This window comes from Halictus rubicundus, chromosome 6 (assembly GCF_050948215.1).
Source record: "Halictus rubicundus isolate RS-2024b chromosome 6, iyHalRubi1_principal, whole genome shotgun sequence".
NCBI lineage: Eukaryota > Metazoa > Arthropoda > Insecta > Hymenoptera > Halictidae > Halictus > Halictus rubicundus.
In genome coordinates, this window is record NC_135154.1 from 17,484,997 (window position 1) to 17,507,601 (window position 22,605).

Here is a 22,605-nt window from a genome sequence, read left to right on the forward strand (position 1 = left end):
AGTATAATAAAAATAAACTTGTGAACATTCTGAACAGTCTCTCGTCCCAAAGTCATAAACAAATACGGGTCCCTTTTTACAAATACATTTTTCTTTTAAGGACTGGTTTAACACTTTGAACGCCCAACTAGAAATCCCAAAAATTCCATAAAATCAAAGTGAGTTATTTAATGAAATAAAAATAGCAAAAAATTAAATGTATGATACTGAGTAATCCTCCAACTTTCTTGCATGTTACAGATACTAATCAAGTTTGGTACAATAAATATATTAACATAAAAATTCATATGGGTGACGCGGCGACGAACGTGTTAATAATCTGAAAACAATTAGTACCTTGTAAGCGAGGTCCTTTGGCAATAGTGACGCCGTCGGGACAGCACCCGAACTGATAAGTATAGCACTGACAGCCCTCGAAGTTCGGTCCAGTGGCAGGTGTGAATCGATTAGGGCAACAACCGTTAGGTGTGTATTTGCAGCCGCATCCTTCATTCTGCAGGCCATGTGCTGCAGTAGAATTATCCGGGCAACAGCCAAACCTAGTGTACTGACATCCGCAACCATAAAAGTTTGGTCCACGCGCAGGCAAAATATTATCAGGACAGCACTTGAACGGCGTTGATAAGCAGCAACCCTCTCTTTGGGGTCCGTGAGCGGGGGTAGTGTTATCCTCGCAGCAACCATAAGTGGTGTTCTCGCATGGCATGTGGCAGCCATAATTACTCGGTCCCAGAGCTACAACATCCGCATTTAAAAGTTACTCCTTATTCCAAAGGGTAGCAAAGTAAGAAATTAAGTCGAATCAATGGATGTTGATTATTTTATAATTTCTAATAAATGATATGGTAACATACCTGGAGCACGACTGTCGGGACAGCATCCGAAGTAAGAAGCAGTGCAGTTTTCACTATTGATGACGCCGCATCCTTCGAAGTTACTGCCAGTTGCAGCAGTGAGACCGTCGGGACAGCAACCATAGGTGCTGTTCGCGCAATCCTCCTGCATAGTGGTAATTTCATATACGTCCGTGACCGGAGTGACCGAGACTTCCTCTTCGCAACCTATAATTAATAAAATAATATAGATCTTCGCAAGTAGCAAGGAATCTCGATACACAAAATCATGGTTTGAAACATCATTTTCGTACCCTCTCCATCTGGTCCAGAAGCTGGTTCGATTCCATCAGGACAGCATCCAAACTCGGTGACGTTGCAACATCCCATATTATCTTCGCCACTTGCTGGGGTCTCTTTGTCGGGACAACATCCAAATCTGCAATATTTTAATAAAGAAAAAAATATTTTCAAACTGTTTTCAATCTACAGATCTTCCTTCTTCCTTTTCTGAGAGAATTGTTTCGCTAAATGAACTCTAATGTAAAGAACCAGCTAGTCGCTTTCGTATTATCTTCGATAACTTTTAATTTAGGCAAATAGTTTAAAATTGAATCTTCAGACTTGAAAGATCACTCTGTAGTGATCAAAATAATATTATTCTAATGAATTCGGTAGTGTACATGTAAATATAAAGTAGACAAAAAGTTTCTTTTTCCTGTAAGAAAAAGTTAACGACAAAGTTCTGATCAATATAGATGTGAAATAAGACTCGTAGTGCAATTTCAGCAAACTATGATCAAAGGACACTCACTCAGTCTGGTTGCAAGGCTTCTTGCACCCCTCGAAATCGTTTCCTTCGGAAGCGGTGACTCCATCGGGACAACAACCGAACAAAGTCTCGGAGCAGTGCGATTCCGGGCATCCTCTATTGTCTGACCCAGTAGCTGGAGAAACGCCATCAGGACAGCAGCCATACTTGGTATCGTTGCATGTCTCCGGAGTCGGACAACCCTGACCAAAGGGACCTTTAGCTGCCGTGATTCCGTCGTAACAGCAACCGAATGGTTTCGTCTTGCAAGTTTTCTTCTTGGGCACTTTGCAGACGCGTTGCTTGCGGGTTGTCACTTCCGGCATGAATGTTGTCCAGATCTCGGATGCTGGAGAAAAAGTAACACGTGTGAAAATTATTCTAGGAACATTTTAAGAGAACTCCTACGCCTTAGGTGTGACGTATCCACACTCCTCCTTTCATGCTGGACCCAAACACGTTGGCGTCACGATGTCGCGTCCACAGTTATTCTAAACAATCACTCTAGCATAATCGTACTCGTGACCTTACACCCCTCCTTTCATGCTGGACCCAAACAGGTTGGCGTCACGATGTCGCGTCCACAGTTATCTTAAACAATCATCCTGACACAGGCATACTCATATGCCACACAACACCATCCACATACATCCACGTCCATCCATCTACTCCATCTCACATGAGAATATTCCCCAGGTGATCTCCAAACACTTACCAGGTGTAACACCATCCTCGTCTTCGGTGGACGGCGTCAAACCGGAAACGGTGGACTCGGTAACATCGGTCGGAGTGGTTTCACCTGATTCAGTGGTGCCACCGGACTCTGTCGTTTCTCCAGACTCTGTTGTAGGTCCAGACTCCGTGGTCTCGCCAGACACTGTAGACTCTTCTGTCGTCGACTCAGCAGATTCGGTAGTCATTCCAGATTCTGTGGTCATTCCAGATTCTGTGCTCATTCCAGATTCTGTGGTCATTCCAGATTTAGTAGTCATTCCAGATTCTGTAGTCTGTCCAGATTCAGTGGTTTGACCAGACTCGGTGGTCTCAGTCGTTCCAGACTCAGTGGTCATTCCAGATTCTGTAGTCTGACCAGATTCAGTAGTCTCACCAGATTCAGTAGTCTGACCAGATTCAGTAGTCTTACCAGATTCAGTAGTCTCACCAGATTCAGTAGTCTGACCAGATTCAGTAGTCTTACCAGATTCAGTAGTCTGACCAGATTCAGTAGTCTGACCAGATTCAGTAGTCTTACCAGATTCAGTAGTCTGACCAGATTCAGTAGTCTGACCAGATTCAGTAGTCTCACCAGATTCAGTAGTCTGACCAGATTCAGTAGTTTCACCAGATTCAGTAGTCTGACCAGATTCAGTAGTCTGGCCAGATTCAGTAGTCTGGCCAGATTCAGTAGTTTCACCAGATTCAGTAGTCTGACCAGATTCAGTAGTCTGACCAGATTCAGTAGTCTCACCAGATTCAGTAGTTTCACCAGACTCTGTGGTCATTCCAGATTCTGTAGTCTGTCCAGATTCAGTGGTCTGACCAGATTCGGTGGTCTCAGTGATCGCAGACTCGGTGCTTTCGGTCGTTGCACCAGACTCAGTGCTTTCGGTGGCTTCAGTGGCTCCAGACTCCGTTGTTGGACCAGATTCGGTAGTCTCAGGGGACTCTGTTGACACTGTCGATTCGGTGGGACCAGATTCCGTGGTTCCTTCCGTGGCACCCGATTCCGTGGACTCAGGTGACACCGATACTTTCGTTGTATCATCTGGGTGGAATTCACACAGTGGTTAGATTATCTGTGGTATTTTCAAATAAATATTAAAATTTTTTATTGTCCGTTTACCTGTCGCAGTTTCGGATGCAGAAGTGGTCGGACCGGACTCTGTGGTTTCTCCGGAGGCTGGAGTTGCATCCGTTTCCGATGATTCGGTGGTGCCTGGCATTTCCGATGTGCCATCGCTGGTTTCCGGTGTCGATGCATCTGTTGCACCACTTTCGCCTGTTTCTGTTACTTCAGTTTCTTCGGAACAAACAAGGTTTGCAATTTCATCGTATACTTCTTTTGACTCGGTGTAACATTACAAGAGAAAATTAAATTCCTCTAATTTTTAATTTCTATGAAATATTGCTGTGGATGGACATAAAAATTTCTGAAAATTTTGCTTAGTCTATTCGCAAGCTTACCACCAGACACAGTGCTCCCTTCAGTCACAGTCTCCTCAGTGACCTCAGTTTCTCCTGAAACCGTGGTGAAGTCACCAGTCTCGTCTGTTGTCATTTCCGTTCCACTGCCTTCGAAGATTGACTCAAACTCGGGGGTGTATGCATTCGTGAGGATGTCAGTGAAATCTGAGCCGCTTCCTTCACCACTTCCGGTCTCCCCTGGCGATATGTCACCTCTGGTACGACCAGCCTCATCGCCGAGCATTACGTCGTCCATGGTACTTTTTGTAAGCATGTCGTCTGATTTGCTCGTTGTTTCCTCCTGCAAATAGAAAATTGTATTTACCCGAATTATCCATAGTACACAATTATGAATATGGATATTTTAATTATGCCTACATCGACTATGTCACTTGTTGACAGCGTGTCGTCTGGTTTGCTCGATTTATCATCCTGCGCACACAAAATTCCATTCATAACATTCTGTTGGTAATTATAAAAATAAAATGTGAACATCTCACTCGATCGGAGCTGTTTATTTAATGAAATAGAAATTCGAAGAGTTCGAGTTTATTGTAGACAGCACCAAATGCAACTTTGCCAAGTTCACATTATTGCAGATGAATTTAGGGAAATTTGCCAAGTTCACATTTTTGTAGATAAAATTATGAAAAATTTGATCGTTCCGAAACTTATAAAAATTTTTCACCGTTAATTTGGTGTTAACTGTAAGAAATTCAAAGCCTGAATTATTCAGGATCAGTTTCCAGAGTTCGCAAAAGGCTCAAACGGCTGTTTCGCCTATTGGAGAGAACCGATTCCCAAGTTTGTCGAGATCAGGTATCAAAGTTCCCGATGGTAACGGTACCCGATGCCATTAACATGAAAACAGCTCGAAATATAACAGCAAGAGGCGAACAGTTACGAGACGGGAGACGGTTTCCGGAGATTCGATTAGCTGAAACTGAGTTTCACTCACGCCGGATGCTAGGCTGGAGGAAACTGTTACGAAGTCTTCGTCTTCGTACACTTCGCACTCGTCGTCGTCTTCGTCGGCCAGATTTTTGATCGTCTCCGGCTGGACTGGTATCACCTCGTCTGAAGACATAATTCAATCATATGCTCCTGTCCTCTAGAAAATTGCATACCTTTCTATACAATTATACGTTTACAATTTTCACCGATTTTCCCAACAAACAAGTAGAGTTAACTAAATATCTTCACCAGTTTGCCAAATAATACCATACAAAGTGCACGTATTTTAAGTGAACTCTTCAATAAAATGTTGTTGAGACTCAAATTTTCCTTCAAAACTCAAATTAAAATTATTTACTATAAATATTTCTCTATAATTTATTTTCTTTTTAGGGGGTGAAAAATGTTCATTCTCGACATTATCTCAGAGACTATTCCAAAGTAAAAATACGATTCAAATGACAAAAATCGTAAAAAATGTTTGATAAAATCGCTTGTTTCGATGAAGAATGTTAGTCAATGTAGCATTGATTTCCGAACGAAAGCCAGCATCCGAGGATCGAGGAGTAAGCCCATACCGTCTTCGCACGGTTGCTCGTTGCAATCCTCGTTCGGGAAAATGATCGTGTTCATGCCGCACTGTTCGATGTGTACCTTCATGTTGTCCCTCATGCAAATCACCTGGCGGTTCATGGTGCCGCCGCCGCACGGTTTCGAACACTGGAACACGGTAAGGTGATTAATGGAAGAAATTTGAGGCGGACGTTTCTTGGCAGGGTCTCTCTTTCTCCCGGCGCAAAGCCGATATTGAAGATATTGAATTTCTTGACCGACCGGGGGAACACGTCCGCGGATTTCACCGGCTGTGCGACTCTCTGGGAAAATTGATGGCTAACGATCCCCGAGTATCTTTCCCGCGAAAGAAGCTGAATGCTAGAAAGTCCTTAGCCATCCTCCGGATACGTTACCTCGCTCCATGGCCCGGCGAACCATTCGCCTTTGCACTCCTCCTCGACGGTGCAATCCTCCGTGTCGTTGAACTTCTTGCTCGCGTCGCACTTTTCCTCCGACACCTTCTTCACCGTATCCTCGTCGAACGTGCCGCAGAACACTTTGCGAGTCTTCACGCCCGAGCCGCATTTCGCTGAACACTGCAAGCAACGACGCTCCATTCAAATCAAGTAGCATGATCTCTTTGAGATTGTTCAAGTCTTTGACGGTATATCGTGTCAGTTGCTGCACGTTTGTTCAACACGTTCACTGCGATGTCACCCAAATGTGGATGACGGATTATTTGTGAAGATTTTAAAATGAATTTTTACGTTAATATATTCATTCTACCAAATTTGGTTAGGATCTGTGAAATGCAAGAAGGTTGGATGACTACTCAATATTTTACATTTAACTTTTTCAATTTTTATTTCGTTAAATAACTTACTTTGATTTTATGGAATTTTTCAGGTTTCTAGTATGCCAGTCAATGTGTTAAACTGAGGAAATTTGTGTAAATTCATTTTACACTCACTTCATACCTTCTACTTTCGGGACAACTTGTTTCGGCAGCCAAAAAATAATGGGTCTTTGAGAATATTTTTAAAGCGAAACGAATGAATGCATCGTTTTTTTAATTTATGGCTGGATTCAGGGTTCTTTCAAGAATATAAGACAATTTTTTGCATGTCAAAATATTGACTCTGAGCAAAGCTATAATTTTTTTTAATTATTTTGTACATTGTCAATCGAGAAAAAGGATTTTTCGTGTTCGATGGTCGAAAATTAGTGCAATTGGGAATTTTTTAAAGGAAAATTAATGGACACACGAATTTTTAAATTGATGGCTGGATTGGGCGATCTTCTAGGAATATAAGACAATTTTTTGCATGTCAAAATATTGACTCTGAGCAAAGCTACAATTGTTTTAAATTATTTTGTACATTGTCAATCGAGAAAAAGGATTTTTCGTGTTCGATGGTCGAAAATTAGTGCAATTGGGAATTTTTTAAAGGAAAATGGATGGACACACGAATTTTTAAATTGATGGCTGGATTTTGGGCGATCTTCTAAGAATATGAGACAATTTTTTGCAGGTCAAAATATTGATTCTGAGCAAAGCTACAATTTTTAAAAATTATTTTGAACATTGTCAATCGAGAAAAAGGATTTTTCGTGTTCGATGGTCGAAAATTAGTGCAATTGGGAATTTTTTAAAGGAAAATGAATGAACACACGAATTTTAAAATTGATGGCTGGATTTTGGGCGATCTTCTAAGAATATAAGACAATTTTTTGCATGCAATAATTTTGATTACAGGCGAAGACACAATTTTTTAAAGCTACTTTGTAAATCAGCAATCATTGAGATTAAAGATCTTTCTCGTTTCAATGGTCGCAAATTAGTGCGACTTTCGGAATATTTTCAAACAGAACGAATAAATATATCAACGTAAAAATTTATGGTTATATGTGTCAGTATCAGAATAATATAAAAATATTTTTTATATGCAAAAATTTCGACTGTGAGCGACAATATAATTTTTTAAAGGAGACGTATGAATATTAAAATTGAAGGATCGTCGTATAAATTGTAGTGGTCTTTAAACATTTTCTAGAGGGAGATGGATAGAAATATCAATTTAAAATTTTGTGGTCGAATTTGCCAACGTTTCAAGAGTAAGGAAATATTTTTTTCACGCGGCAATAGTGATTGTGTGCAGAGTTTCGATTTATTTAATCTGAGAGGTGCAGAAGCCGCTGTTGAAATCGGATCAACTTAATTCCGTCGAGTCAAAATAAATTTGCCGTTCCACTTACGTCGCTCCACTGAGATCCAAACCAGAGGAACTCGCAATCCTTCTTTCCCTCGCATTCCCGGCTCAATTCTGGCTTCTTCTCAGGCTCGCACTTGTCATCCGGATAAACGGCGCCGTCTTGCGTAGCGCAGTGAGCGGTGCGCGTCTCTTGAGTCAGTCCGCATTTGTCATCGCACTGTCAAAAGTGAACAGAACCGAAGAATGATCACGGAGGAGCACGAGTTTACCAGTTAGAAAAATCTGACGCTTTCTCATTTAAATCTGTCTCAAGGTAACGCTTGATATTACTCGGAGGAAAGGGGGCGATGCCAAAGCTACTGGCTCTTGGGGGAATGGATTTTAAAATAACGAAGGGATAATGGGTATTTTTGTGACATTTTCACTTCGGAGGAAAAACGGGCAGACTTACACCACTCCAATCCGACGTGACCCAGTCGAGGCCATCGCAAGGTCTCAATTCGCAGGGCTTCTCACGCTCTGGAACCTCTCCTTCGCATTCTTCGTCCTCCAGCACTTGGATCTTGCCATTTTCTTTCTTGTAGCATGTCACTTTTCTTGTTTCCTTGCCTGGCCCGCATAGATGATCGCACTGGCAAAATATATCATTCGTTACCTTAGCTAAATTGTACCCAAATCGTTTCGTTTCGATCTTGCCCTACTAAATTTCATTTAATGGAAATCTAAGAGAGGCAGGATATCGTCTTGGAATTAATTATTCAGGCTTAATCAAAGCCGGATGCCTTCATTTTATTTGATACTGGGAGTCTCTTGGAAGACAGGGTTTCTTTTTGAAATTAATTATTCGGTATTGATGAAAGCCAGCTCCTTTTATTTCGATGAACTACTTAACGGGGTATCGTCTGAAAAATTCATTATTCAGAATCTGTAAAAGCAGATTCTTTTATTTCCAGGAAATATATAGATCCCTGGATTTTATTCCTTACTAGAATTTTCTTGGAAGACAGGACATCTTGTCTCAAAATTAATTATTCAGAATTGATGAATGCCAAATCCTTTCATTTCCATGAAGTACTTGGAATTTTATTCGATATTGGAAATCTTGAAGGAGGCAAGATCGTTTTGAAATTAATAATTTACCAGCGTTTCATACAGTTCGATGTTTTGGCAATTATTGGGTTTGTGCGAGGTTTGCAATAATCGAGATCATACCGGTTTCCATGGTCCAATGTGGAATTGAGGGCACTGTAGGTCTTTGTTACACTCCTGGCTGGTTGGCCCTTTTGGTCCCACCTTCTCCAGACACTGGCTATCGTCCACCACCGATGGTATTTCACCGGCGATGACCTGCTCGCATTTGATCTCTCGGGTCTGCTCACCTCCTTCCCCGCAGTGTTTGCTGCACGGACCCCATTCGCCCTCCACCCACACAGGTGGACAGGGGTCCGGGTTACAGGACACTGTGTCAGCTGGTTCCATCTGTGGATCGCAGAGGCTATCATCTACTTGCCGGCTGTCCCTTCTTCTCACACAGGCCACTCTTCGGGACTGATAACCTGCGCCAAAAAATAACATCACGTACAAACCATTTCTCTGATCTTTCAGAATTGTTTAAAGCAAAACGAATGGACACATCAATTTTTAAATTTATGCCTGGGTTTAGCAATCCTTGAAAAATATGAGACAATTTTTTTCATGCAGAAATATTGATTACGGACAAAGATACCATTTTTTGAAGTTGCTTCAATTGAGATTCAAGATTTTCCTCATTTATGAATTTTTTAAAGCAAACTGAACAAATATATACACTTCAAAATTTATTTGAAACTTTGTCAATGTTTAAAGTATGTGTACTAATTTTTTTGTATCAAAACAGTGACTGCAACATTAAACGAAAAATTAATGTCGAACCGCCTGGTCCCCAAAATTTCGATCATCTCAGATTGAAATGCATTCGAAGCGGTAGAAAGTAAATTAATTGTACGATAACAGCATCATTATATTAATGAGGGAATCACAACGCTTCCAAATCAGATCATAGCGACTGTAGTGCAAAGTTTAATAAGTGCACGGTTAAATCGCTAATCGAACATGTAACATTTGCGGAACGGCTCGCTCCGGTCGGACGGGAAGCGAATTAATTAATAATAGTTAGCGAAGCCAAAACGTTCGTTTCGGGAATTATCCCATCAAATTTCGAACCGCTGGCTCAAAAAGCAGAGACCAGTCAGCGATTAATTAATTAATCGCATAGACTCGCCGGGATCTCGTTACGAAATGAATTTCGGAAACAATACCTCTGCCACAAGTCGCGCTGCAGCTGGAAAACTCATCGACTATCCAGGTGTAGCTGTCTGCGTCGGTTTGCTGGGAGAATTTCTTCGGCATACTGTACTGGTAGTTCACTCCGACATTGTGGTCTTGATACAGCAGCTGCAGAAAAAGCAGATTATTTCTTTCGGAATTTTTCGCATAGAAAAATTTATTTCTATACCGTTACGAAGCATGTTGCTTCGGAAATGATAATAACAAATAAAACGCTGTTTTAAACGTCGACTGTGTTCTTCGAGAAGAATCATAAACACTCTAAAATAAATTGAAAAGATTAATAGGAAATCGACGAGTAAGACGGTTTTAGAAAAAGTTGAAAATTGGGAACAATTTTGATAGACAGAAAAGAAAATACTAAAATGATCACGGTTATAAGAGTGATTCTATGTCAAAAAATATGCAGGAATGCAAGAGAAAGAAATGTCTATGTAAGTCCTGAATCTCAAAAGAATGTAGACAATTTTTATATTGCATAATACTCCACAGTCTAATTACAATATAAAACGAATCTACTTTGAACACAGATGTTCCCAGACATCTTTTTTTCATCTTTTATTCGTTGAAATTAAAAATATAATATGGAGTACAAAGAAACATGAGCAGTTGAAACATTTTCGTATGATATTTACACAGCCATTTCTACGAAGTACAGGTGGATTAGAACGTGTTTAAAATTTTTGTGACATCAGTTGAGAGTCTGCGGCGAAAGTGAACATTTTCTCGCGAAACAAGGACCGTTTGTTCTCGTCGGATTCGCGAAAGGGATTTTTTTTTTGCAAACGCTGGTCAGATGTTTGATAGTTGAGAGAGAGAGAGAGAGAGAGAGAGAGAGAGAGAGAGAGAGAGAGAGAGAGAGAGAGAGGCCTGGAGGCACTCACCACCACGTAAATTGGTTCATTCGTCGGCCCCAAGGCGGTAATGGTGTCGGGTGCCGAGAATCCTTGCGGGTCTCTCGAATAATGGAATATGGTTCCAGCGAATTTCAGGCTTCGTGGGAAGTCTATCCTCCAGTTTCCGTTCAGATAATAGTGGCCCGTCGTGTTTCTAACGGCTGCGAGAATAAAACGGGTTAAAGCGTCAGCAGCCGGCCGGTCTATTAGTTTCTAATTCAATAGCACCGGGGGTAAAAGCGAGCCCGTGCTATCTCTGCGCATCGTACAAATTCACTGACCTAAGTAATTGTTCGACGACTGGATCTCCTTCACCTCTATGTTCGTCGCTCCCTTCGGGACCACCAGGATGTCGATGTACCCTAAGGAACAGTCGGGTTCGTCGATCAGTTTAAAACGCTATGAAAATCGCCGTGAGATCAGCACCAAGCAACATTATTTCGACATAATTGAAATCAAAACACTACCGGAGATTCTTCTCCAAATTGTGTCACATTGTTCGAATTTCAAACAACTATTGGCTTTCGCGTTAACAGAAATGCTATTTTAACTATTTATTCGATTTTACAAACTTCAAATATTTGAAGTCAATGTTTCTGTCGTTATTAGTGCAACGAAATTTTTGTGCAATTTTTTCATGAACAAGAATTTTCTCTACAAGGCAGTTACTTCTACAAGGCATAATGATCAGACTGTGGATCTTTTTCAAGAATTTTCAAGAATTTTAAAAATCCACAGTATAATAATTATGTGTATACATCGTAGGATTAGCTTAAGAATCTGCAGAGATATTAACTTAAATGGTTATTGCGAACGCACAGTCTACAAGAAGAATCGCTTACTTAACACTAGGTTTACGGGACCCGTCAAAATGGCGGGTTCTAATATTCTTAATTTACGATTATTGAGATTGCGAAGATCGATCTACGTGGAATTACTCAACAAAACTTATTTCCTTAGGTATATATTATCTAAAAAATGGCTGAAAACTTGGATAGACACATTCTTCTTATTTTTATAAAGTAATGTAAAATACTCACTTTCAATGCTCCGTAAACCTAGCGTTAAATTAACTTTTAGAGGTCCCGGCATTTTACCATTGGAAACTCGAATTTTCTTTATGAATTCACGTACAACATGCCTACACATATAATCTAATAAAGTTCCCCTAAAGATTAATAATGCCAATTGATGCAGAATTGCATTGGAGACTTTGCTGAGACGCATGGAATGAATAAAAGGTCATTGACCGCGCTCCGAAAAATATTGAACGGACATTGAAAGGGTGCAAAAGTCTCGTTTACACGCAAAGGTTAATAAAAAATTGTATTCTCAGGCGATGGGAGGCTGGGAAAACTCACCGACTTGCAGATCGTCGCTGTCGAATAGTCCAGAGACAGTGTTACAATCGGATCCATCGCCGCCACACTCTCTGCAGGCGTCTTCCTGTATGTTGCTTCCCAGCATCATGTCGCATCCGACGTGCTGGCGATCAAAGTAAATTACCGTTTGTGCGTGCGATCGATATCGCGATCTCTCCGTGGCAGTACAGCGTGGGGCGCATCGCGCTCGTAATTACCACGCCGACAAAATGGACAACAACGGATCTTCAACGCGCGATGAATCGCGGTATCGTTAAACTCACCACGCATTTGCCTTCGACGCAGACGTCGTTCTTCTCGGGCTCGCAAGGCGTCCCGTCGATCACCGACAGCTTGTGCCTGTAGAAGAAACGCTCGCCCCGCGGCATGCAATTCAATTCGCACTTGTTCGGACCGCCGGTGTAAGGGATCCAACTGCGGGCAAAACGATTTCACGCGAATCGATCCGGTGAGTTCGGTCATTTGTTCCTGGCACGCCGGTGCGCGATCGGCCGGTGCCTCAAAGAATCGATTTTTCTTTTTTCCGTTCGATTTAATGGGGATCGTTTTATGGAACCGCTTAAAGGAGCCTGGATTTCTTTTTCTTTTTCTTTTTCTTTTTTGTCCAGAGATTTTTTGCAAGGTTACACTACCCTGGAATCCTTTGTTCTTTCTTGGAAAGCTTGTCTTCGCTTGGAGGGGCTACCCTGACCTGTCGACGAAACTTGCCGTCGATGAAAACATTGTCGGCGAGGTTCGGGAGTACTATTATTTATGATATTTTTTAAACGATAGACAAGCGATCACAATGAATCAAACTGCTTTGTGATATACCTTAAAAACGTCTTACACTAGATTTCTTGGGGTACACTTTTGTAAAAGATTGACACTTGAAGAATTCATCATTATCCTTCGATAAATTTATCTGTACTAGTGGCATTGCTCTGTGCAATACAATTAAACCAAGAAGATTTGATAATTTAAGAAGACCAGTTTCCTTAACGCTAGAACGACCGAGCAATAAATGCGACTGACGTATATTGCTTTGTAACAGTGACAAGACTGTGCCCATTCAGACTCCATACAACTTTTATTGTAATATGTGCTTCAATGAAGAGGTTCATTAAAACATTTCCGATGAAAACATTTTTACAATTTCAGTAATTGTAAAAGAGAAAATTAGGAAGCAGTCATTTTGACTGCTCCGGTCGTTCTAGTGTTAAGACACGCTTCAAAAGACGTTTCGTGATAAATTTCTTAGTCGGCATTGTTTTAAAAGATGAACGCTTTAAAAATTGTTCATCGGTCCCCGATATCATTGCTTCCATTGGATAACAGATTTCCATACTCACTCATAGTAGACTCCTTCGAAGGGGACGCTGTTGAATTCCGCACATTGTTCTGTCCGGAAATCTTTTGCATCTTCGGAACATTTCTGAATAAAGAGAGAGAAAATCGTTTGACAGAGAAGCGATAATAAAATATTTTGTGTGAAGTAAATTCGACTATGGTCCCATTTATAAGCTATGCAGAAAGAGATCAAAGAAAATGGTACCGGGATTTCATTTGTATTTTCGCAGAAAGTGAACCAAGCATCTAGTTTTCTATTTTTATAGGTAGAGAACGTAATGTAATATTTCTGTGGGCAGGATGAATTAGATTACAGCTCTATTTAGAAATTGTGAGAAAGCGCTCCGCTGTTCCCCGAGGACAGAAGCACCCTCGAGCCTTACATCTTGGCGGGACGAGACGCATTTTTCAATTTGCGTCTATATCACCGTGGAGCACGTATTTCTTCATGAAGGAAGGACCCTCCCCGTGGCCACAATTTATTTCCGACTCGCAAAGGAGCAGGTGGATGGGTGGAATGCATTCGCGCGGACAAGAGCCGGCTGCGCAAAAGAAAAACACGCGAACGCACGACACGGGCCACTTGTAACCGCGACCGCAAGCTTTCTCGAGTGCTTTCGCATCGAGCTTTTTTCTCTTCCCGAGGAGAGTTTGCTCGCGACCCAGTAATTATCGTCGACCCCCATGCTCCAGTTTTTCCGGGAAACTCGAACAGTCACATTTTACAGCTTTGAGCATTCTTCCTCGCCATGAGGCTCAAATATCCCCTCTCCTACACCCCGTACGATTGTCGCACACGTGTCTTAAAACATGTTCATTAAACATGTCCATTAAACATGTTCCTTAAACATGTCCATTAAACATGTTCCTTAAACATGTCCATTAAACATGTTCTTTAAACCATGTATCTTAAAACATGTTCCTTAAATCACGTTTCTCAAAAACATGTTCCTGAGATCCTTTTTCTTAAAAGATGTTCCTTAAAACATGTTCCTTAAAACATATTCATTAAAACATGCTCCATAACGCATCTTCCTTGAAGCATGTTACTTAAAACATGTTCATTAAAATATGCTCCATAAAGCATCTTCCTTGAAGCATATTACTTAAAACATGTTCATTAAAACATGTTGCTTCAAGCATGTTCCTTGAAGCATGTTACTTAAAACATGTTCATTAAAACATGTTGCTTCAAGCATGTTCCTTAAAACATGTTCTCTAAAATAGTTCTCTCCACCTACTCTTTAAAGTACGTTCTTTAAAACCTGTTCTTTATGATATGTTCATTCACACATGATCTTTAAAGTATGTTTTTATAGTATCTTCTTGAAAACATGTACTTTAAAATATATTCTCTAAAACATGTTCTTGACAAGATGTTCTTTATAGTATGTTCTTTATAATATGTTCCTTTATAATATGTTCCTTTATAATATGTTCCTTTAATATGTTCCGAACATGTTTTTTAAAGTATGCACTTTATGACATATTCTTTCAGACATGTCCTTCGCAGCATGTTCTTGAAAGTATGTTCTTTAAAACATTTTCATTGAAATATATCTTTCCAAGCGTGTACTTTAAAATCTGTTAAAACATTAATTTCAAAATTATTTTCTAAAATACGTTCTCTGAAGTATGTTCTTTAGAAGATGTCCACCCCCAAAAGAAATATATATTTAACATCGTGTAGTACACTTTTCTGTCTCTGCCTGTTTCTCGAACAAGACAATAACAATGGAGGCCATTGTCAACGCATCCCACGACCCGAACGCGAAGCACCCCTATCAAACAAGTTCGAGTCTGAATCCGAATCCGTGGAAAGAACGTGGTCCGAAAAGGGTTAACAAACCCGAGCGACGAGCCCCGAATAATAAAAGGCATCCTCCACGATCAATTAATCAAACCTGCCTCCCCCCTGTCATTGTCCGAGGCAAACACGAACACAATTTCTCCCTGCAATCGATCCGCGAGCCAAACAAGCAAACGCCATTCCAATAGCAACGATGATATCACACGGTCGGCGGATTCATCCCCTATCGTATGATCCCGAGTGCAAATGGCGGTGGGCAGAGCGTGTTGCCACCCGTGCTCCCCTAACCTGATCCATACCCATAGAAATTGGGTTGGCCGTATCGCAACTGGGCCAGTGGGACTCGATACGATCGTACCATTCACTTTCAAAAATCATCAATCAAACATTGGATAAGATACTTTAGCGTATATTCGGATCGTTTAAATTCAAAATACTTTGCGATGAAATTGAAGAGGCGTTTCTTTTCGAGAATGCTATTAACTGAAACGTCCCTAGAAACATTGGTAAATTTTGTTTCGTGACTAAATCTAACATAGATTTGAAGACTGAAGCTTGGAATTTACGATAGTTCATTAAAATTAAATTTACGATTCTTTTTTTGGCCGTTTCATTAAATTTTTAATGAGAGACGTACGGCCAAGTTTACAATAAGGTGCACCAGGGATGCTTCTCACGACTGAACTTGCTCTTCATTTTCGTTTCATAAAACGGCCAAAAAAAAATCGCACATAAATTTTTCAGAGTTCGTTGGAAGGGGGAAGCTTCAATCTTCAAGTCCATGGTAGATTAGGTCACGGAACAAATTTTTCAGAGGCGCTGCAATTTATTTCAATCTCCAGGATGGAGGGTAAAAGTAAAAGTTTCGAGCTTCAAAGTTAATTTCAATTTTAGAACGCTTTGAATCGATGGACTATTTTCTCTGTTACGAATTTACAACAGTTCAAGCATCATTAATTTTTCAAAAATTGCAGATTCAGTGATCTATCACTTTCCGGAGTCATCTTTCCACCTTGCATAATCGTCCACAACAAACATCTTCGAGCGTAAAATGAAGTCCCACCTTCGAATGAGGAGGGCAATGATTTGGGGGGCCATAGGGGACTACAGGGGGCAAAAGGGGGATACTTGGGGGGCTTGTGGCTCACAGGTATAATGTCGATAAATCGAGCAGAGTCCTAAAAAGGAAGAAAAGACGTCCCAGCGGGACTCGGTACTACGCACGAGGATACGCGACGATTTATGACGTAAGATTTCTTTGCGAGGATGCTGGCTGCGGAAGCTGGCCAGGGGGTGGGGATGAATTTGGGGAACGAGGGGACGAGAGGGTTGCTGTTTGGTGACCGTAAAAGGGGGAAAAAAAATCAAACGCGATCCCGAAACGACGGCACGGGGATGAGGAATGTTGCCCGGGGAATCGCGGAACGGTGATTTATGGCGCGGGACGCTTTTCTACCGGGTTGCGAACCACCGCGATTGACCTTGACGCTTATTCAAATCGATGGTTTACGAGGCGAATCGTTTCGGGGTCACCAGATAACCGTAGCTGCCGCAGCCACGATCCATTGCTCCCGTGGACCACGATTTTGAAGCGCTCGAGGGTGGAAGAATTTATTGAGGTGTCCTCGTTTTTAATATTTTTCGGAGTGCGACGAATAGCGATGCGTTCTTTAAAAATTCGGTATTAGAAGTATGTGTAGCAGCCTTCTGTTCCCATGGTAGATTTCTTGTGTATACGTCAGCGCATCGAACGCAGTTTGAATTGTTTAAGTATTTTCATTGGTTACTTAGATACAGGTCACGAAAATTGAAGATTCATAGTTATCGAAGTTGAAAATGAAAATTGTGTGCAGCAGTTGCAAAGAAGAGGAGTCAATTAAAAGGGTATTTCATTCGTGAGTAATTTTAGTAAGTTGGAGGTAGTACGTACATGTTCCGAAACACCCATCTTTGTATTTATTAAAAATGTACCCGCTTGTTGTCGTTTTAAAAAGTCGTCTTGGAATGATCGAAATCTCACTACCGAACAAAGAGATCGTGAAATATCGAACTATATAGGTCAAACGAATTTTCCCGAGTTTCCGTTTGGATCTCGAAAAAGTAGTGCTATTCGAAGTCGACAACCCCCGAGTGGCATTCAGAAGTCGGAAGAGTGGAGGTAGATTATGGGGGTGAGAAGTCAGCGAGAGAGAAAAACTAAAAAAAAAAAAAGGGTCGGGAATCAATAACCGGGTCTTAGAAATACGAAGAGAGGCGAGTGACTCGCAATTACGGTGACTCGTAATTAACGGTTCGCGCTCGTTAAAGAAACCCGTATTCCGCAACCCCCGTTTATCCGTCGCAGCAGCCCGCTTCCGGCTACTCGAGAGTTTCATCCGGCCGGTAAACCGAAGCCCCCTCAGGGAGAGTTTCCACCGTTCGATAATCGCTGTTTAGCCGGCGGGCATTGTTACTAATTACGAAATCTTGAGACAAAAGGGGCGAGAACAATGAGCCGCGTTGCGAGGCAATTTTTGCAGCAAGCGCGCTGCAACCCCCCTTCGCCCCTCCCTGAAACGGATCGCCCCGTTTGATTCGAAAGTGGCTCGGGAACACGGTCGTTCAACCCGTTCAATCTGTTATGCGACAAACGACATTTTTATATTGTTGCTGAAACCGTCGAGCACCAAACAGAAAACGGTATTGTGGCCGGAGAATTGTTGCTTCGTCCGACATTGAATTTTTAATTATCGTTTTAGTTGCGGTTTTCCCATTTCCGTGTGAACGGAAATCTCGTCTATTCTTATTAATTCATTCAATTCTTTGAGCCTGGTTCATTGCTGCTCGATTGACCCCTGTTGTAGAGGCAGTAAAAATGTCAGTAAATTACAGTAAACTGTTTGCTCAAGGGTGACTTTTTTATGAATATGAAACGAAGTTAGAAGATTTAAGAAAATTTTAAAAGACATAGTTCGCCACACGTAATAGATAACACAATCGTCCGAACACATTCATCGATTGTTAAACGTTCTAATTAAATTAATTAGCTCTTCATTTAATTCATAAGCTGCATAATTCTGAATCAAAAAAATTTGAAAGGACTCATTTCAACCCCCTTTCATTTAATCCCCCAGGATTAAATGAAATTTTGTAGAACGTGTACATTAACATAATTATTAATACATACCAAAGACAATCTAAAAGAAGTCTGGACAATTAACAGAATAATTTTAACTTGCTTTTAACTCTCGAATCAAACATATTAATTGTCACCCCCTTTCGTATTTCTAGAGAAAATTTAAAATTTATCTGACATCATATGTGCACATAATTATGTACGTAAACACAGTATACTTAAATAAATTATGTACAGATGAATTTCGACTTTAATCAAAACTGTTATTCGAACTGAGGTCAAGTTTTTGGTGTATCGAAAATTCGGAAAAGTGTAGGACGAATTTGCAGGTGATTATCCCGGCGGAACACGTCGGCGAACAATTAATATCCACAGGCTAAGGGCCGGTCTATGGCAACGACGCAACCTGCGCTGCGGCTCGTTTCATTTAGCACGTCGCTTTAACAAAGTTAATACTTCGAGAGTCGGGGCCGCATAATGGCCGGCCGTTCATAAATTTTAGCATCTCCGACAGTGCAGCGACGCAGTATCACACGGCCAGGCCATATTGTCGCGTTCGGGGACCATTAAAGGTCCTTTCTAAGCCGTTCGGGATTTTCGGTGGCCCTTCGGAGGCATAACGTTCGTATCAACGTCCACCTGGGCGCGAAACTTTTCGAACAAGAAGGTAGGTCATATTAACCCTTAAATGCATGAGTGAGGTCTGCAAAGGACCCCAGTGTTGGATTTTGTGTTAACATTTTTAGCCACGCCATTTGTGAACTGAGAGTTCAACTATTTGCTTCTGTCAATATTTATGATAGGTTATGTTTAATGTGTTTACGGAAATAAGTTGTTGCTGTAATCAAAGTTAGCAAGGAATAGGTAAGTGGGGTCCTCAATGGACCCCATGTATGCATTCATGTTCCTAATATTTAGTTTACCTATGCACTTAAGGGTTAACTATCAATTGTCGGTTCGGTCAGACTCTTCCTCATGCATCTGGTCTAATAACTTTAATAAGACGATGATAGCTAGACTGCGGATTTTATGCATTTACGACAAAAATGAGCTGGTGCAATTTAAAGCAGTAAAAGGATTTAAAGTATTCAAGAATTCCAATATTATCGACTTTCTAACATGATTAAAAAAAAAAAGAAACTGCAATTAATCAATTTTGCATAAAAATTCGCAGACTATTGATAACGTTTCGACACTCTTCAATTCTTTTAGTCCTTTCACTATTTTATATTTCAGCTACCCATTTATGTTATGAATGCATAAAGGTCCGCAGTGTGGTTATTGCAATGATGTTGAGCTTTTCGAATATTTTTCGCCAATTATATTCATGCTCCCCTGAATAAGCTGTTTCGAACGCGTTCTGCCGGTGACGCGTTCGGGCCAACGTGCCGTCCAACCGAATATAAAATGGAATTGTCAATTAATAATCGCGAGAAACAAAGGGTTAAATGGTCGGTGACAAGCAACCGGTTCCTGGAACTGTGCCCGGCGTTGTGTTCGAGGCGGATGGAGTTTACGAGGTCACCGGGACGCCGTAAAATCGCGTGTGTGTCCCAGGTACCAGACACGTATAACCCTAACAGGGTTCTCGCGATGATATTCCTTGTCCTGTCGGCTGATCGACGCGTTGACCCTCGCTGAAATACAACGCGGGATTAAAAGTTTACAACGGCTGTAAAGATCACCTCCCGGGACGTCCACTAAATCCTGGCTCGAGGATACTCGCGGCGGCCTGCTCCTTCGGGACATCGGCGAAGTTAAAACCGCGGGATCTCGAGCCGGCAGTCGTAAACACGCCGATCTGTACAGGTTCGCTCAAAAGAAGCACGCAAAAATGCCCTGGCAAATTTCGGATACCCCAAACTCACCGTGCAACTGTCCCTTAATTTTTTAATTTCGTTAACATGACGATTTATACGGGTTCGCTCCAAAGAAAGGATAAAAAAATATCCTGGCAAATTAGAGACGCCTCAAACTCACCGTGCAACTGTCCCTTAATTTTTTAATTTCGTTAACATGACGATTTATACGGGTTCGCTCTAAAGAAAGGATAAAAAAATATCCTGGAAAATTTGAGACGCCCCAAACTCACCGTGCAACTGTCCCTTAATTTTTTAATTTCGTTAACATGACGATTTATACGGGCTCGCTCCAAAGAAAGGATGAAAAAATATCCTGGCAAATTTGAGACGCCCCAAACTCACCGTGCAACTGTCCCTTAATTTTTTAATTTCGTTAACATGACGATTTAAACGGGTTCGCTCCAAAGAAAGGATAAAAAAATATCCTGGCAAATTAGAGACGCCTCAAACTCACCGTGCAACTGTCCCTTAATTTTTTAATTTCGTTAACATGACGATTTATACGGGTTCGCTCCAAAGAAAGGATGAAAAAATATCCTGGCAAATTTGAGACGCCCCAAACTCACCGTGCAACTGTCCCTTAATTTTTTAATTTCGTTAACATGACGATTTATACGGGTTCGCTCCAAAGAAAGGATAAAAAAATATCCTGGCAAATTAGAGACGCCTCAAACTCACCGTGCAACTGTCCCTTAATTTTTTAATTTCGTTAACATGACGATTTATACGGGTTCGCTCCAAAGAAAGGATAAAAAAATATCATGGCAAATTTGAGACGCCCCAAACTCACCGTGCAACTGTCACTTAATTTTTTAATTTCGTTAACATGACGATTTATACGGGTTCGCTCTAAAGAAAGGATGAAAAAATATCCTGGAAAATTTGAGACGCCCCAAACTCACCGTGCAACTGTCCCTTGATTTTTTAATTTCGTAAACATGACGATTTATACAGGTTCGCTCCAAAGAAGGGCTAAGAAAATTTCCTTGAGACAATAAAAAATCACAGTGCAACTGTCCCTTAATTTTCGTAGGATTTTAGCCTGCCAATGGAACAGTTTTTCAAGTCTACACACCTGTAGAGACACAAGTTGAATAGAATAGACGAATTGCGAAATAATAACTGAGCCGAAAAATATTTTTGTGTGTGCGATCATTTTTGAGACACCCTATACACAGCGCTACGGCCATCGGAGTCGTAAGTCTCAGAAACCGACGAAGTTCTTTAGAAACTCGAAACATTAGATGCACGAGGCAATCGTTATCATTGCCTGGGTTTTCTACTACAAAAATACGATTGGTGTAGAACATAATTGTCTAATTTCGAGGGACATATTTTCTGCAGAGTTTATAGACGGTCATTCAGAATTGTATTTGTCAGTCCTTTACATTGACAATCGTTTGGACGAGCATCACAAAAAAAAGAAACAAAACGCTTCTCCAATTGAACTGGTTTTTTTCTAAATATTTTTGAACACCCACACTATTTTTGGAAAATGAATGTTAATAGCGAGTATCTCTGAAATTAATGTGTAGAGATTGTTCCATTTGAAGAAATAAATACAGCGCAGTGCAAAGTTTGCAAATCGAGTTTGGAAATTGGACGAGGTCATAAAAAATTGCACGTGCAATGAATCTTAAAATATGAACCTAAATTATCGAGTTGAATCGCAAATAACCTCAACCTGTTGAATTCAAATCAGTTCGAGAGACTTGTCGACCTGCAGGTAATACTGATTAACTATACGTTTACTAATGTGCTTCATTATGAACCCATAAATTTCGAAGTGTCTCCTAACAATCTTCATGCATAAGCTTATAGATTTTCTTCATTCATCGATAAACTAAATTACAACATTGTCTAAAAATGCAAAACACATAAACGCCGTGAAATTCATAAAACGCATGATTATCCTCTAAAAATTCAAAGTTAAAATTGTCTGCATCAATTATTCAGAACAGAAGCTGAATAAAAACATATTTCACCACTCAACAATTTTAAAAAATAAAAAATTCCAAAAAGTAGAAGCTGAATAAAAATTGGCGAAGGTCAGGACACCTTGAAAATTCATAAAAAAATTGTTACAACTCAAAAATGTATCAAATAAATAATTATCCTCTAGAAGCAACAAGCTAAAAATTGTCTGCATCAATTATTCAGAACAGAATCTGAATAAAAACATATTTCACCCCTCAACAATTTTAAAAATGAAAAATTCCAAAAAGTAGAAGCTAGATAAAAATTGGCGAAAGTCACGACACCTTGAAAATTCATTAAAAAAAATTGTTACAACTCAAAAATTTATCAAGTAAGTAATTATCCTCTAGAAGTAACAA

General features: G+C 40.6%; 1 protein-coding gene across 7 annotated transcripts in view; it reads right to left on the reverse strand.

The window, feature by feature from the left end:
- Ppn (proteoglycan-like sulfated glycoprotein papilin) overlaps positions 1–22,605 on the reverse strand; it is a 189,038-nt gene that overhangs the window by 15,005 nt on the left and 151,428 nt on the right. For all 7 annotated transcript variants that reach the window (XR_013082378.1, XR_013082379.1, XR_013082381.1 and 4 more), the window contains exons 5-24: positions 13,485–13,567; positions 12,417–12,567; positions 12,133–12,256; positions 11,053–11,133; positions 10,760–10,932; positions 9,848–9,983; positions 8,763–9,106; positions 8,002–8,181; positions 7,594–7,767; positions 5,751–5,933; positions 5,361–5,502; positions 4,787–4,905; positions 4,207–4,260; positions 3,829–4,129; positions 3,488–3,664; positions 2,360–3,409; positions 1,648–1,993; positions 1,148–1,272; positions 855–1,061; positions 337–735 (exon numbers count right to left, since the gene is read on the reverse strand). Coding sequence is in view for 1 of the 7 variants with exons in the window: in XM_076789086.1 (XP_076645201.1) it covers positions 337–735; positions 855–1,061; positions 1,148–1,272; positions 1,648–1,993; positions 2,360–3,409; positions 3,488–3,664; positions 3,829–4,129; positions 4,207–4,260; positions 4,787–4,905; positions 5,361–5,502; positions 5,751–5,933; positions 7,594–7,767; positions 8,002–8,181; positions 8,763–9,106; positions 9,848–9,983; positions 10,760–10,932; positions 11,053–11,133; positions 12,133–12,256; positions 12,417–12,567; positions 13,485–13,567 (4,549 nt within the window). In the remaining 6 variants the exon portion in view is untranslated. The remainder of the gene's footprint in view (positions 1–336; positions 736–854; positions 1,062–1,147; positions 1,273–1,647; positions 1,994–2,359; positions 3,410–3,487; positions 3,665–3,828; positions 4,130–4,206; positions 4,261–4,786; positions 4,906–5,360; positions 5,503–5,750; positions 5,934–7,593; positions 7,768–8,001; positions 8,182–8,762; positions 9,107–9,847; positions 9,984–10,759; positions 10,933–11,052; positions 11,134–12,132; positions 12,257–12,416; positions 12,568–13,484; positions 13,568–22,605) is intronic.